The 15,440-nt window shown below is 56.7% G+C and overlaps 1 protein-coding gene across 3 annotated transcripts; it reads right to left on the bottom strand.

The window, feature by feature from the left end:
* Window positions 1-929: 929 nt before the first annotated feature.
* NES (nestin) lies at window positions 930-15,209 on the bottom strand. 3 transcript variants are annotated; one of them, XM_080985517.1, is made up of 5 exons: window positions 15,057-15,192; window positions 11,053-14,355; window positions 9,082-9,206; window positions 6,363-6,436; window positions 930-6,165 (listed from the first exon to the last, which is right to left on the bottom strand). In XM_080985517.1, the coding sequence occupies exons 2-5, from the start codon at window positions 11,995-11,997 to the stop codon at window positions 2,009-2,011; spliced, it is 5,301 nt and encodes a 1,766-aa protein (XP_080841643.1). In that variant the 5' UTR covers window positions 11,998-14,355; window positions 15,057-15,192; the 3' UTR covers window positions 930-2,008. The 3 variants fall into 3 exon arrangements, with proteins under 3 accessions (XP_080841643.1, XP_080841644.1, XP_080841645.1); XM_080985518.1 differs by having other exon boundaries at window positions 11,053-14,351; window positions 15,057-15,189; XM_080985519.1 differs by lacking the exon at window positions 11,053-14,355 and having other exon boundaries at window positions 15,057-15,209.
* Between the last annotated feature and the right edge of the window lie 231 nt (window positions 15,210-15,440).

The raw sequence follows: 15,440 nt of genomic DNA, 5'->3' as shown, positions 1-15,440 counted from the left end.
TCTAGGCAGGAAGTGGGGTCATGCAAGAAGGACCGGGCGACACCTGGGCTCCTGACCTCTGGCGTATGGGCTTCCCATCAGGGCACCTGGTTGACCACTCTGGGAACTGCTGGCCTCAGTAGGCCCTTGGCCTGATCATCATGTCTAAGTTCAAGGAAGGCACCTCTTTGTGGCAGGGAGGGTGGACTGTACTGTGTCCAGTTCTGGGCACCACAAGCTAAGGAGGATGTAGACAAGCTGGACGGTGTGCAGAAGAGGGAAGCCAAGATGATCAAGGGCCTGAAAACCAAGCCTTATGAGGAACGGTTGAGGGAGTTGGAGAAGAGGAGACTCAGAGGAGATATGACAGCCATTTTCAGATAGCTGAAGGGCTGTCACATAGAAGAGGGAGCAAGCTTGTTTTCACCTGCTCTGGAAGGTAGGACTCAAACCAATGGATTCAAATGGCAAGAAAAGAACTTTTCTTAGGAAGAATTTTCTGAGGGCAAGAGCCATTTGACAGCGGAATGGACTCCCTTGGAAGGTGGGGGACTCCTTCCTTAATGGTATTTAACTAGATGCTAGTCAGAGATTCTTTAGCTGTGGTTCCTGCATTGCAGGGAGTTGGACTAGATGACATCTGTGCCCCTCCAGATGTTGGCCTCCGTATCATACCAGCCCCAGCAGCCAGCACGGTCGATGGAAAGGGTCGTTCTGCAACCCCGGGAGAACCACAGCCCCCCACTTTGGAAATGAAGACTTGCATTCAAAGACCTTTGAGATCACCAGCCTATTTTCTTTGACAAGCCCATGTGCCCTGTGTTCTCTGTCTCTCTCCCTCCCACACCCACCCACCCAAAGAAAAAGCCACATCAAAATATAATGCTTTGCAAATCACACATTCTTTGTAAAAGTCCAGTTTTAAAAAGAAGACGCTGTGAGTTTGCAAGTGGTGGGAAACAAGTTGCTTTTATTAGCTTATCAAGGAGGCTCAGTCGTAGGAAGCCGGGGGTCTGTCTTGCTGACTCCATATCTGAAGGCAACAAAGCAGCAGAATTCTTAAGTCCTGCACCTCAAGGCCAGGGAGCAGCTGCATCTCTCTCTGCAACTAACAGGGTCCACACCAAACCACCAGCCCCTCCACACCCCAGGATCTGCTGCCTGCCCCAGTCCTTCTGCAAACATCCTCTTGCTAGCTTGCTTATAGGGTGAACTTCAAAGCAGCCCGTGAAGACGCACACTCCCTTCAAATTTGCACTTGGGAGACATTGGCCTGACTTGCACAGAAACCAACATTTTTGCAGCTTAAAACCCACTTTTTAATCTCCATAAACTATCAGGCCCCAAAGAAGCAGGAGGCGGTCAGACAGCGAGGAAGGTGGGACCCAGCTCAGCGATACCTTGATCTGTGGGTCGAGGAGCTTAAGAATTGCTGTGCCAGCCACAAAATCCTGGAAAGGGGATGTGCCAAGCTGCGTTGGGGGTTTGTTTTTTGCAACGTAACTTGGGGAAGGCTGACGGTTCGAGGGTTGAAGGTGCTAAGGCCCAGAGGGCTCGAGGGTTGGCCCTGAGGTGTTGGATCCAGCCGCTTCCCCCACAGTAGCAGCCAGTCACACAGGTGTCACAAGGCTTCAGACTGCCCCCTCTCCCAAACAAGTGGGTCCACTTTAAGGGGAAGGGGAGCCTATCATGATTAAAACCCTGGCCCTATATTCTGCCACCCTATAAGGCACTGGGCTTGAATGCTCACTCCAACAAACAGGAGGTTTTTAACAAATCGCTACCATAAAGTCTCAAAGGAGGTTTTTTAAAAAAAGAAGAGTTCTATCTAATCAAAGCTTTTGATTGTCAATTTAACGGCCTATTTTTATTTTTTAAATGAAAAATGGTAGTATGGCATCTAGAAAAACAAAATTTAAAAAGGTTGTGGAGGTTGTGGGGCATGGGAAGAGAGTGATCTCCTGGTCCCCTAGAGATCTTGCTTTGCCTCTGGCAGGAGTCAGCTGCTGGGAGGGACAAAGGCAGGGTTTCAGTTGTCTTCTGAAGACCATCTCTGCTCCTCCTCCTCTTCTGTCCGGAAGTTCAGGTGCTGGTTGGACTCCAGGCGGAGAACTTCATCCCCAAAGTGTGGTGGGATGGAGACGGCCCCTGGATCAGCGCCCTTCCCCCCTTTGACACAGGCAGCCTGCAAGATGTCGACAAAGAGGTTCTCATTGGGATCCGTGGCCTCCAGGCCTTTGCCATGTCCCAGCAGAACCTTCTCATGAACTTCCGGCTCCACATCTTCGATCCTTGGTGTCTCTTCATGGGACGGCACTTGAGGCGATGTCTGGTCTGCTGTCACCTCCACCGCGGAGGGCTTGTCCAGCTCCTCCCTGAGGAACTGCTGGGTGATGGTAACCTTCTTCATTGGTTCTTCCTCAGAGATGCCACCATTGCACTCTGTCTCACCAGGCTGGAGGACCCCAATCCCATTCAGGATCTCCTCTGTGAAATCGGCAACGCCGGGGTCTTGCTGCAGCCCATTAGCATTGCTGTCAGCCCACAGAGGACCTGATTCTGTTGGGTCTTTGGCATCGGGGAAGGAGATTTCTGGGGCCTCTGTGGGGACCTGGGAGTCACTGACATCGGGCAAGGCAATTGGTGCAGCCTGGCTCTCCTCTTCCTCATTCTCCAGGGATGGACCTTCCTCCCCTCCTGTCACTGTTGGTTCAGCCTCAACACACGGCTCAGCTGCCTTGATCAGCTCCTGGTTGAACTCCAGAGCTTGTTCCACGATCTCCAGGATGTCAGCATCTTTCATGCTCTCTCTTGAGATGCTCGAAACTGTCTCACCTGGGAGATCCTCGCCACGTGGGTCCCCCTCAGCCACATCTTCCTGTGGGACCTGATCTTCTCTTCTGCAGATTTCAAGGTCCGTTGTCTCCTGGGCACAGGGCAAATCTTCATCCTTGCCACATGCTGGAGCCTCTGGTCCCATGAGGTCTCCTCCCTGCATATCCAAAGACCCTTCTTCCCCCTCCAGCACAATTTCACCCAAGTCAGCCACGCTGGTCAGGGGAGAAACCTTGTGGCCACCTTCCGCCTCTGTGTCGCCCTGGTCACCCAGCTCCAATGGACCGTCCCCTTCTACAAAGGCATTTTCCTCCACGTTGCTGGGATCCAGCCGTTCTACTTGGAAAGTGCTGTCCTCCTCTGGTCCCCAAGCAAAATCCTGGCCAAGTTCTTCCTCACAGAACTGTTCTACAAACTGGGCTTCTTCTTCTACCTCGCCTCCTTTCTGGGGGACTTCCCCACCAGCCAACTCTTTCTCAGATTCTGCGTCCAACTGTGCAGAGTCCTTTGCAACCTCCTCCCCTCTGAGCACTTTGGAGTCTTCTTCAAGTAGGTTTCCATCACTTCCGATGAGTTCCAGAGCATCTGTCGTAGGTTTTTCTGAAACTTTGGGATCGTCTGTGCCTTGGATGGGAGCAGCTTCTATGGCACATCCCCCTTCCTCTTCTGCACCTTCTTGTTTGTTGATGTTCTCCTCTGTTGGGGGGCTGTGCAAACTCTCGTCCTCTGCTGGAGGATGTTGCACCTCCTCTAAAGACGTAGATCCATCTTGGGTCACAAGAGGCAGTTCTGCAGCCTCTTGGCTCTCTGGAGGCGTTTGTTGGGGCTCCCCAGAGGCAGGCAACATCTGCCCCTCATACAGATGCAAGGGGGTGTGATCCGGCAGAGTCTCCTCCAGCATAATCGCTTTGCCACTTTCCAGGCCCTTCTCAATCCCCTCGGTCTCACGGCTGGCATTTGGGGAGCTGTCCCAAGATTCAAGGGAGTCCTCAGACCCCAAAGACTCACTTTGCGACTGACCATAGCTGGTGTCGGCCTGGTCCTTGCCCTCAAACCCGTCAGTGGGGCTGCTCTGCACTTCTGGGGGAACCTCCACCTCTTTGTCAGCAGGGGGGGGCAGGCTTTCACCCAGGTGGGTGGCCAGCTGACTTTGGAGAACCTCTTCTACTCTGGCCACTGCTTGCTCTTCTTCCTCTGCCTGCACATCGGCCTCGTCCTGTTCCGCTTCCGGGCACCATGGCAGGTCCTTTGTCTCCAAGGGAGCTGCTATTTCTTCCATCTCTAGAATGCCTGCCTCCTCCTCCTCCTCTTCCCTTTCAGCCTTGGAGGCTTCTGGGCCCACCACCAAGCTTCCCTCCTGGATGTCTCTGTCAGCGTCAAGAGCAGCTGCTGGGATCTCTCCTCCTCCTTCTCCTGCTCCCTCCTCTTCCTCTGCCAGTTGCTGCTGCTCCTCCGAAGCATCTCCTGCCACATCCTGCTCCTCTGCCTTGGAGATCTCTCCTTGCTCCGGGACATCCTCGCCTCGCAAGGCAACCTCCATCTCTTGGGAGCAGACAGGCTCTGTGTCTGAGAACCCCTGCTTCTCCCTGACATCCTCATTCCCCAACCCATCCTCTCTTGGGGGCCTGGGGATGTCTTCCTCCTCCTCTCCCCTCTCTTTGCCCCCCTCAGCATCCCTTGCACTTTCCACCATTCTGGGCTCCCCTTCCACGTTCTCTCCTTCCTCCCTTGCGGAGTTTTCTTCTGCCAAGGGGGTCTCCTCTGCAGGAAAGGCGTCAGGTTCCTGGGATGCCTCTCCCACCTCTCCCTCCCGCAGGGCCAAATCCTTCTCTTCCAGAGGGGCTCCTGGTGCCTGGAGCTGTGCCTGCTCCAGCTGAAGAAAGGGTTGCTCTGAGCAACTCTCTGCCGCCACGTGGCTCAGTGGTGCCATGTTCTCACAAGCAACAAACTCTTCTGCCTGCAGGAGCTCCCCCTCCAGCGCCTGCAAGTCCTCCTCCTCGTTCTCCCTGGAGGGGCTCCACAGCTCCCTCCTTTCCTCGTCCTCCGACAGGTGCAGGGCTTCTGTGCTCACCACCTCCAGGTCTTCCGCTTCCTCCAGGTACCCTCCCGTGGCACCTGCCTGCTCCTCTGGGGGGCTGCTGGTGCCAGGGTCCCAGCTCTCCTCCCCCTCCCTCACTGCCACAGCCGCATCTTTGCCCAGGGCACCTGCCCCTTCTGGGCACTCGGGCACCTCCTCATTGCTGTGCCCGCCCTGCTCTGTGCTACATGGCGGCGGGAGCTCCTCGCCTTCCTCTCCCGGAGGCACCACTTCCTGGTAGGCCTCAATCCTCCCGGTGACCGGGACGCCGTCTGCAGTTTCCCTGGCCTCCCCTTCTACCTCCAGCAACTCCGTTTCTTGTGGAGTTGGGGGGTCTGTTGCCAGAGCCCCCTGAGTCTCTCCTTCATGCTGGTCTGCGCAGGCCTCACCGGGGCTGCCATTCGCCTCTGTGGGCTCTTCAGAGCCTCGGGTGCCCCCCATAAGGTCTGCCCCTGACAGAGTGTCCCCTGTGGGCTCTTTCAGCACTTTCTCTGCAGCTTCTTTCACCAACTCTGTACTGGGAGGAGGGTCTGCTCTGCCTTCATCTTCTAAGGGGGGAGAGCCGTCCAGAGGGAGGCTGTTTGGGGAGTTGGAGCCCTCAAGGAAGCCGGTCTCTGCCCGGACATCTGCCCCGTTGACTACTTTGAGTGCGATTTCCAATGCTTCTGTGACCAGCCGGTCAGGGTAAGGACCATTCTGGGTCGTGGTCTCCCCTGCTGGCTCATTGCTGAGACACTCTGCTTCTTGCTCTTCCTCCTCTTCTTCTTCCTCCTCCTCCTCACAAAGTCCTTCCTTCTCTTCTGCTTCAGTCTCTCTGCCACCCCTCATGGCTCCGGCCGCCTGGAGTCTCTGCTCGGTGCCCAAGTTGGATTCTTCCAAGGCGCCAGGAGCCGCAGCGTCGAAAGGCGGAAGGGACTCGTGCAAAAGCGACTGGGAGACAGCTGTGATTTGGGTGGCCATCCAGACCTCAGTCTGCTCAAAAGCGGGCAAGTCGACGGGAGCCAGGACGTCTTTGGCTGGCAAGGGGTCCTCAAAACTTATGGTGGAGGGATCCGGGAGGATGGTGCTGGCCTTCTGGAAATCCCTGGCCAAGAGGCTCCTGCTCTTGGGGGGCACAGAGGAAGTGAAGCTGCCCACTGAGGACTCATTCTGGACCCTGGGCAGCCGGGGCTTTGCGCTGGCCTTCGGGAAGGTGGCTGGGCTCAGCCAGGGGTCTCGGGGGCCCAGGGGGCCTCTGTCCAGGGACAGGCCGTTGCTCAACTCCAGCTTCCCATCTGTAGAGAGAACAGAGACACAAAACATTTCTTTAGCTTGTGATCCCTGCATTCCAGTGGGGTTGGACTAGATGACCCTTGGGGTTCCCTTCCAGCTCTACAGTCCTAATAAGCCTCTTTTCTCCCATGGGATTATTGCCATTCCGATCATTCATTCTCCCTCCATCTTTCTCTCTCTCTGCCCTGCTTATACATACCTCTGATGCCACTGATCAGTTTGAAGTCGGCAGCTGGGCTCTGCAGCCTGGTACTCTCAGCCTCCAGGAGGGTCCTGGAAAGAAAAGTGGGAGAGGGGCTAGTTGGTTTGTGGGGGTCTCTTGGGAGAAGACAGGGCACTTGCCTGCACTGGGGGCACTGCAAGCTGCTTTAATATCCCAGGCCCCTCTAGCTGGCTTCCCTTGGCCCTGACGGGCAGCAGCCACTCTGCAGGGGAGCCTCTCCCCAGCCCTGTCGGGAGATGCTGCCCATGCTGCGCTGGACCTTTGGCCTGCAAAAGGTGGCCTTTCTCACCACAGAGCCAGCCCCCCTCTGCCCCCTCCACTGAACCGAATCCTTCAAGATTTGTTCTCGCACAGAACCCATTTTAGAGGGGCAGAGGAAGGCCATCAGAACCTCGGAAGAGCCTGCTGGATCCGGACCCTGGCCCAGCCAGCCCACCTCCTGCTCCCCCAGTGGTCAAGCAGGTGCCTCCATGGGAAACCGCAAGCAGGATCCCAGCACAAGAGCATGTTCTCCCCTCTGGCCATTTCCAGCTACTGGGATTCAGAAGCACTTTTGCCTCCAGCTGTGGAGGCAGAGCTTAGACATCAAGGCTGGAGTCAGGAGCCCTCTCCTCCTCCTCCTCCTCCATGGACTTGTCAGCCCACTTCTAAAGCCACCCAAGCTGACGCCCCCCCCCGCCTCTTCAGAAGGGAGTTCCACAGTTTATACAGGGTGGGGAAGCCCTTTCTTTTATCTGACCTGAGTCTTCCAGCAAAATAAGCCGCTGACGGCTGCAGTGCCTGTGGAGGCCTGGAGCCTGCAAAGCCCCCACCTCGTCACTTAAAACACGCCAGGAGATTTCTGAGCATGTTAAGAGAGTCATTCCCAGCCACACAGAGGGGTGTGAAGCCTTGCTCTGACATCCTTTGCAGCGGCATTTGGGGCCCACTGGGGTGATGCCATGGGCAGCCTCTGCCGCCTCCTCTTCCTCCTCCCTCCCAGGCAGGGCCCCCCTTTCTCATGCTAATGGCAGTGCTGACCCCCTCAGCGGCCAGCCCACTTTTGTCCTGGAGGAGCCATGCGGGGAGGGGGCTTGTGAACCAGAGCCCAGTTCCCAGGAGGAGGAGGGGTCTCTGGGGGTGGAGGGAGAAGAGAAAACAGGCCCAGGAATGGAGAGAAGGGGCTGTGGGTGTTTTTGGGGGGGTCCCTCTTCCTTCCCCTTGGGGGGGCACCCAGAACACAGCCTGGAAAGCAGGGTGCCAAAGCCCAGACGCTTCACCCAACTGGGGAGAGTTAGAGGAGACGCCTGGAAGAGGCCTTTTATAGAGTCTGCTTCTGCCTATACAGGAACAAGTGGTGAAGAAAGGGGGTTTTTTTAGTTGCTGTTTTGTTAATATTGCTTTTTGGATCATAAATGCCTTACTGGTTATTTGTTAACCATATAATGCAACTTATGTTGTAATTGGAATGCTTGCCTTTGTAGTTGTTGTTATTTGAGTTGCTGAAGTTTTAGTGCAGTTTTATAGATCAAAATTCTTTTATTGATTATTTGTTATTTATGTTGCACTTGTGATGTGCTGTTAAGTTACTGTTGTTTATCAGCTACTTTGGGATTCGCTTGAATGGAAATTGGTGTAGAAATAAACCACAGAATCACAGAGCTGTAGAAATCAATGAAATCAATCAAAATGGGGAAGGGTCTCTGGAAAGGTGGAGGGGAGAGTTGCTGCTGCTCCCCTCTTTTTCTTTTCTTTTTTAAAGAGTTGTATTGCTTTTTTAGCAGGGGTGAGTCAGTCTAACATTCACATGTGGCAAAGTTCCCTACTTGCCCTTCCCTGAAGGAGGCAGCGGCTGAGATCCAAGGGACGCCCCCCCCCCCGCCTCCTCTGGGCCTCCAAGATCAGAAACAGAGAAGCTTTATCAGACCAAGGGCCGCCTCTCCTTGTGAGGAGCCTCCCAGGGGCCGCATGCCAGCAATGGGTGGGGCCAGGGGCAAAAGGTGGGCAGAGCAACTGAGATGCCTCTCCACATGCCAGCCATGCAAAAGCCGGAGGTTTCCACACCCAGCTCCCTCTCCCTCACACATCCCTCTCTTCTCCTCCTGCACCTTCACTGAGGCAAGCAAGAGGCAAGACTCACCACTTGAAGACACTTTCCTGGTAGGCCACCCACTTGGATGACTTTTAAAGAGGATCGGGCAAATTTGAGGAGGAAAAGGCGGCTCTCAATGGCTACCAGCCGTGCTGGCTCTGCTCTGCCTCCGTAGTGAAGAGGCAGCAGTGCATCTAAATCCCAGTTGCTGGAATCCACAGGAGGGGAGAGGGTTGCCCTTGTGCTTGGATCCTACTTGCAGGTTTCCCTAAAAAGGCATCTGGTTGTCCACTGCAAGGACGGACGGCTGGACTAGACGGGCTCCCTTTGTCCTGACACAGCAGCCAGGATCTTTGTGGTCCTCATGGAACCTCCAGCTCCAGAGGCAGTCTATCTAACTTCCCAAGCTCTTTGGGGCATTTGGCCCCTGTGAGGACAGGAGGCTGGACAAGATGGTCCACCTTTGGCTGGATCCAGCTACAGGGCTCTTTTGAAGTTCACTCAAGGAGCCAAGCCAGGGCGGGAAGAGGCCAGAGGGCCAGTCTGCTCCTGTGTCGCACCCCCCAGGCATCACGTGGCCCCACCCTTCCCCAGAGTAGCCCCTGGGGCAATGAGCTCTCTCACCGGTAGGTGGCCACTTCCAGGCTGAGGGACATCTTGAGGTGCATCAGCTGCTGGCGCTCCTCCAGGACCTGGGCGATCTGGACCCGCAGGGACTGCTTCTCCTCCTCCAGGGACTCGATGGCCAGCTGTTGAGGCAGAGGAGAGACAGAGGCGTCTGTCAGCCAAGGGGGCTCCCTCAGCTCACGGAAGGGCCACCACGGCAAGCGGACTGGAGGGGAGGACGCAGCTCCTGGCCCTGGCCTGGGAATTGCCAGAGGAACCTCCACCTCCCATAGAGCCCCAAGGGTTCACCCCCACCCCCCGCAATGCAGGAAGGACAGATAATCTCATGGTGCCCACTAGGATGATGGGCACAGCAGCAGGGAGAGCATTTCCTCTGGGTGTTTTGGCTCAGGAGACACCCTTCGCCAGGGCACATCAGCCAGGGGGGTGGACTAAATGACCCCTGAGGTCCCTTCCAACCCGACAATTCTAGGATTCCGTGATCCTTCCAGGGTCTGCCTTGTGACAACGTGACACTCTGCCTTGCAGCACAGCATCACTTGGACCTGCTGAAGGGGGAATGGAGACAGGCTTCCCCAAAGAGCTTACATGGGGGAACCTTTAGGGCCCCCCCAATGTGATCAATTGAAGCTTCCTCTCCCCCCAGCATGACCCATGGTCAAGGCTGAAGGGAGCTGGAGGCCGGCAATATCTGAGGACCAGAAGTTCCACACTGCCACTTTCTGGCTATCTCCAAAACCACCTCTCTCTCTTTCCAAGTGAGCGAGAATTAGCAGAAATCCCAATCCTGCTCCTGAACCACAACCGCCCTGCCCTCCTGTCCCCACACCCCTCCTTGCCCCAAATCTCTCCCCGATTCCACACCTGGAGTCCAAGCCCATGTCGGCACACAAACCACAAAAGAGGCACAAATCACAGAATGGCGGAGTCAGAAGTGGCGGAAAGGGTCATTCAGTTTAGTTCAGGAATGATGGGCAGCTGGGCAGCCACTCTGAAGACAGGCGGCTGGACGAGGCAGACCCCCTTTGGCCAGCTGGACCTTATAGTCTCTCATGCCATGGAGGGAGCAGTGAGGGGGCCCTAAAACTCCACCACAGGTGAGGAGAGGGACCATTTAGGCAGAGACCCTCCCCGCCAACAGCATACAAACTGGAGTAGAAGTGAAACCCACCCTAGGGCAGGCCGGAGGTCCAGCACAAATGAGAATATTTTGAAAAGAAGCAGCAGCAGTCTAGAAAGCTGATGCAGATAGGAAAGAGAGAAGGCTCTCATTCCCCCCCAGCAAGGGCCAGGCATGTGTAAAAGGGTCCAAGGTAAAATGGGAGTTTTCTTGTCCTGGGAAAAGCCAAAGCTTTGCCCCTCCCACCCCCTGGCACAGACGCAGACTCTTGGGATCCCCCCTCTTCCTGCACGCTCAGAGCACGGAGTCTGGCAGGAGACCCCCCCCCCCCAGACGGGTCCAGGCGCAATGTCCTGCACGGGCAACAGACCCCCTTGGAAGGTGACAGGCTCTCCTGCGCTGGATGGTTTTAAGCAGAGCTGAGATGCCCCCTCTTGGCGATTCTCTGCGAGGGATTCCTGCATTGCCGGGGCTGGACTTGACCACACTTGAGGTCCTAACTCTATTGCTCTATGAACCCCCTTCCCTCAGTGACCAGGCGTGGCTTCAACCCTCTTTGACTCATGGGCAGATAAAACCCACAGGCCGCCCCATCTACCCAACATCTCCACTCGGTTCCCTAGTGGGCGCGTCACTTGGACGCTAGAGGAGCCGCCTGGCAGGTCTCTCGCTGCTGCTGCCGCTCCTCGGGTGCCTTTCCAAGTAGGGGGGGGTCTCTGCCCCCAGCCCCCAAATCGCACACGCTGCACCTGGAACCATGGGGTCGGAAGGGACCCCCAAGGGCCATGTAGCCCAACTCGCTTCAGTGCACTGGAGGGCCGCCCCACCCCGCCCTCCTGCTGACCCACCTGGAGCTGGCCGGCCTCGCCGTGCTGCTGCTGCCACTGCTGCGCCAGGCTCTCCTCCAGGACCTCCTTGCGGATCTTCAGGCCGGCCAGCTCCTTCTCCAGCTGCTGGAGGCGCAGCTGGCCCTGCCGGTTGCCCTCGGTGGCTCTCCAGAGCTTCTCCTTGGCTTCGCCCAGGGCGGCCTCCAGCTGCCAGACCTCCGCCTTGTAGGTCTCGGCGGCCCCCTTCCAGATGCTGGAGAGGCGCTGCGCGTAGTCCTCCACCTCGGCGGGCTGGAAGCAGCCCTCGGCCGTCGGGGCGCCGCGCCGGCCGCTCTGCAGACTCCCCAGGCCGCCGGCCGCCTCCTGGCCCAGCGCCGCCTTCTCGTCCCGGTGCGCCTCGTCCAGCGCCCGCACCTCCTGCTCCAGCTGCGCCGCCTTCTCGCGGAGCCACAGCTGCGCCCGGCGCTCCTCCTCCAGCTCCTTCCTGCTCCGCGACAGCATCCTCTTGGCCTCGTCGCGGGCCGCCCTCTCCCGCTGGCACCGGCCCGTCGCCTGCTGCACCTCGTCGCGCAGCGCGTCCCGGGCCAGCTCGGCCGACGCCTTCTCGCGGAAAGCCTGCTCCAGGGTGGCCCTCAGCGCCGCCACCTCGCCCTCGTAGCGCGCCCGCCACGAGCCCTCGACGGGGCTCAGCCGCAAGCCCTGCACCTCGGCGCGCAGCCCCTCGTTCTCCTCCTCCAGGTGCTTCACGCGCGACAGGTAAGCCTCCAGCCGCTTGTTGAGGTCCCACATCTGCAGGGACTCCTCGCCAAGGGCGCGAGAGCCCGCGAACGCCTCCATGCCCGCCGGGGAGCCTGGCTGGACGGCAGCGAGAGCGAGACGAGACCGAGAAGCAGGCGGAGTCCCGGAGCTAGGCGGACGGTCCTGGGCAGCGAACAAGCGCCCCGGCGCAACAGCACCGCTATTCATACTGGCCGGGGGGAGGAGGAGGAGGAGGGCTCCGAGGGGAGGGGGCTGGCCTTAATCCCTCCCCCCCCCCTCGAGGGAAGGCGGACGAAGGAGCAGCGCGGAGCCCAGCAGCAAGTGCCAGAGGGGCTGCCCCAGGGGAGACGCAGCCAGCTGGCCTTCTGCTGCTCCAGAGGGCAGGACCCCGACTCCAGTGGCAAGGAAGGAGATCCCGACCTTAGGAAGACCTTCCCGATAGTAAGAGCAGTTCTGCACGAGAAGGGGCTCCCACATTCCTCTGCAGTTTTGAAGCAGAGGCTGGACGGCCACCTGTTATGGGCGCGCCAGCGGTGCTTCCTGCGTTGCTCGGGGTTGGACTGGATGACCCTTGGGATCCCTTCTAACCCTGAGATTCTAGGATTCCAAGGCCAAGAGAAGGGAAGAGCCCTTCCTGCCCCCTCCTGCTTCAGATGGCAGGGGGTGGCCAAGAAATCTGGAGAGGAGAGGAAATTGCGAGCCTCTGACAACTGCCAGCGCCCGGTACGCGGGGCGGTTTGTGCGTATGTCGATCCAATGCGCTGTTCGTTGGATCCTTGAGCTGGGAGGGGCACCCAAGAGGTCATCCACTCAACCTCTCCCGGCTCAACGCAGGAATCTTGCGAGTCCAGCCAATACCTCCAGTGAAGGGCAGCCCTCAACCGGGGGGCGGGGGCAGCTTCTGTCCCCCTGGCGGACCAGCTGCTCCCGTTCACTTTCTGCGACGTGCCCCCCTTATTCTGCCCGCCCCCACCCCGCGATGAATTTCTGAATCTGCGCCTCAGTTCCTTCCCCGTTCTGCCTCCTCTCCATTCATTCACCACGTGACGAAAACGGGACTAAATTTGGAGAGGAGAATACAGGTTCCTATCTAAATTCAAAGCCCTTGGCTTCCTGCAGAGAATCCTGGGAACGGTGCGGAAAGCGAGTTCCCAGAAACCCCCCCTTTTTAAAAAGCCTACAGTTCCCAGAATTCATTTTTTTGGGGGAGGGGGAGGGGGATGCGCTTTCACTGTATGGTGTCGAGGTAGCCAGAGGGGCTGAAGGGGAAAGTAATGCAGAGCCGGCTCAGAAGCCCCCCCGAAAGAGCCCAGAGGCCGGATCAGGCTCAAGGAGGGAGGGGGCATCACAGCAGAGCCCGAGGGCGAGGGCAGCTCTCTCCTGCAGCTGCTCTCCAGCACATGGGGTGCAAAGGTAGACTCCTCCTGAACGTGGAGCTTGTGCTCAGCCGTCACAATGCGTGGCCACTTAGGGCTGCCATATTTCAACGAGTGAAAATTGTTTTTAAACAATTTTCAGACTTGGGTTGCCATACGCCCGGGGTTTTCCGATTTTCGGAAATCCCGCCCAGACGCTATTTCCGACGGACGAATCCCACATGTGCCCGGGAAATCCCGGACTTATGGCAGGCCCGCCCGCCCTCTGCGTGATCCCGCTTTCATGCTGCCTTGAAACCTTGTGGCCGCGAGTTCCGTAGTTTGACTCTACGCTGCGGAGATGAGGAGCCTCCCCGTCAGCGGATCTTGGAGGGAATATCCGTCCCTGGAAAGCAGACCCCGAGGCCCACGAGGAGCGTCCACACCTGTCCTGGTCAAGGCAGCTTTTGCGCGGCAGGGGCAACGGCAGGCGGATCAGGGGGGGAAGAGGGGCGCGCTGCAAAGAGGGGCTGACATCCAGTCCCGCCGCCGGTGAATAAATGCGGACGAGTCCTCCCGCCACGAACCCCATAAAAGAGTCGCTCTTGGGAGCTGCTCCCCAAACCATAGGCAATGGCGCCGCCTGGTGGACAATGCGCCAACAGCAGCTGCTCAGAAATCCACCTTCCCGGGGGTTTCCGGGGGGAGCGAGTCCGCCCCCTGCAGGACAGCCCAGGACAGCCGCCCTGCGCCGATCTTGTCTCCACTCTGCCCACCCTGACTGGCAGCAACGGCTCTGTTGGTGATTTATAGCTTCTTAGTAAAGACTATACCAGGTCCAGACTCTTTATATTCAAAAGAACTTTGCTTTCAAAAACATATAAGTGAGAAGAATATCTTTACAATCTCGTGCTTATTCAAACGTGGGTGTTCTCAGTTGAATTGTAGACTGAAGTCTTAGTTAGACTTATAAGCGAAACTGTCTTGAGACTTGCACCCAACTTTGACCCCACTCAGGCCTTACAGCTTCTTATAAAGGTTTTCACTTTCACTTTCACCTCAGCAGTATTCACTTTGTTTCTTATAGAGAGATTTGCACAGGATTCTCCCTGTTAACATTTCAGGATCTTCCTGTCTGCTTGACTTCAGGCAGGTCACCCTGACAGGCGCTCAGCAGCATGAAGAAACCTCTCTCTAGCAGCCATTCTCCCTCACACAGAGAGAAGAAGAGAAAAAGCAGTTTAAAAAATGACAGTTGCTGGAATAACAGTCACAACAGAATGGAATGCCTTTCCCATGTGACTTACAGTCAGCCAATCACATAAGAGAGCTACGGCCAAAGGAAAAACCCCATGCTAAAAAATACACAGCAAATCCACCTAAGCAAACATTCCCATTTCAGGAAATTAAACCATTATCCTTAACAATGGAGCCATTTCAGGGATTGATTCCTCATGGACAGACCCATTACTCAGGAGTAGGGTAAAAACTGGGCCCCTAGATGCAGACTGTGCTGTTGCTCTTTAGCCTGGGCCCCAATTTAAGGCTTTTAATGGTCAAGATTTGCATCACACTGTTGTGACACTTTGGGGATGCTGTGGGGTCTGGAGGCAGGGGGCTCAGTGGCAGAGCAGCTGCTTAGCATGCAGAAGGTCCCATCGGCAGCATCTCCAGGAAGGGCTGGGAGTGAGTCTCCTTACCCTGGAGAGCTGCTGCCAGTCAGTGCAGGCAATGTGGAGAGAGTTGGACCAGCAGCCTAAGGTGGTTTCAGAGGTCCCTCCCCAGAGAATAAGCGGGACAACTTTTCCGAGTTTCCGCTAAACAAGAGTGGAAAACCCAGTATGTTTATTGAACATAAAACTTACTAACCAATTTATTTGAAAACAAAATAGAATTATTTCCCCCACCTACCTGCAAAGGATATGCAGACATATTACATCTTCAACACTGTTTCTTTTCTGTATAAATCAGAATTTAAATGGTCTGTAAAAAAAAGCAAGCAGACGTCTGCGATGTCAACTGATCCGAAGGAGACTGTTGTCTGTGCTTCCAACTGATCTGAGGATCCTGGCAAACGGCTCTCCTGGGAAACAGACATTCCTGATTCTGCAGTCGATTGTGAGGTCAGAGCCTGAGCAGGGTCTTCCCCTGCCGACTCTGGGCCCCGGTGGAAACTCTCTTTCCCTGGCCTGTGGCCCCACCTGCCACGTTGCCCAGCTCTTGGCCCACCCTTTAATTTACCCCCACCAAGGGGGGGGGGAGGCAGCTGGATCTAGGCTCCCCTTAGAGTTCCCC

This window comes from Podarcis pityusensis (genome assembly GCF_964106645.2).
Source record: "Podarcis pityusensis genome assembly, chromosome: 16".
Lineage (NCBI taxonomy): Eukaryota > Metazoa > Chordata > Lepidosauria > Squamata > Lacertidae > Podarcis > Podarcis pityusensis.
This window is presented reverse-complemented; position numbering and strand designations above follow the sequence as displayed.

Coding starts and splice junctions, on each gene's coding strand:
- NES (XM_080985517.1), bottom strand. CDS start 11,997: ATGAATAGCGGTGCTGTTGCGCCGGGGCGCTTGTTCGCTGCCCAGGAC. Junction 9,207..11,052: donor GCGAGGCCGGCCAGCTCCAG/GTGGGTCAGCAG, acceptor CTGCCTCAACAG/CTGGCCATCGAGTCCCTGGA. Junction 6,437..9,081: donor CTGGAAGTGGCCACCTACCG/GTGAGAGAGCTC, acceptor TTTTCTTTCCAG/GACCCTCCTGGAGGCTGAGA.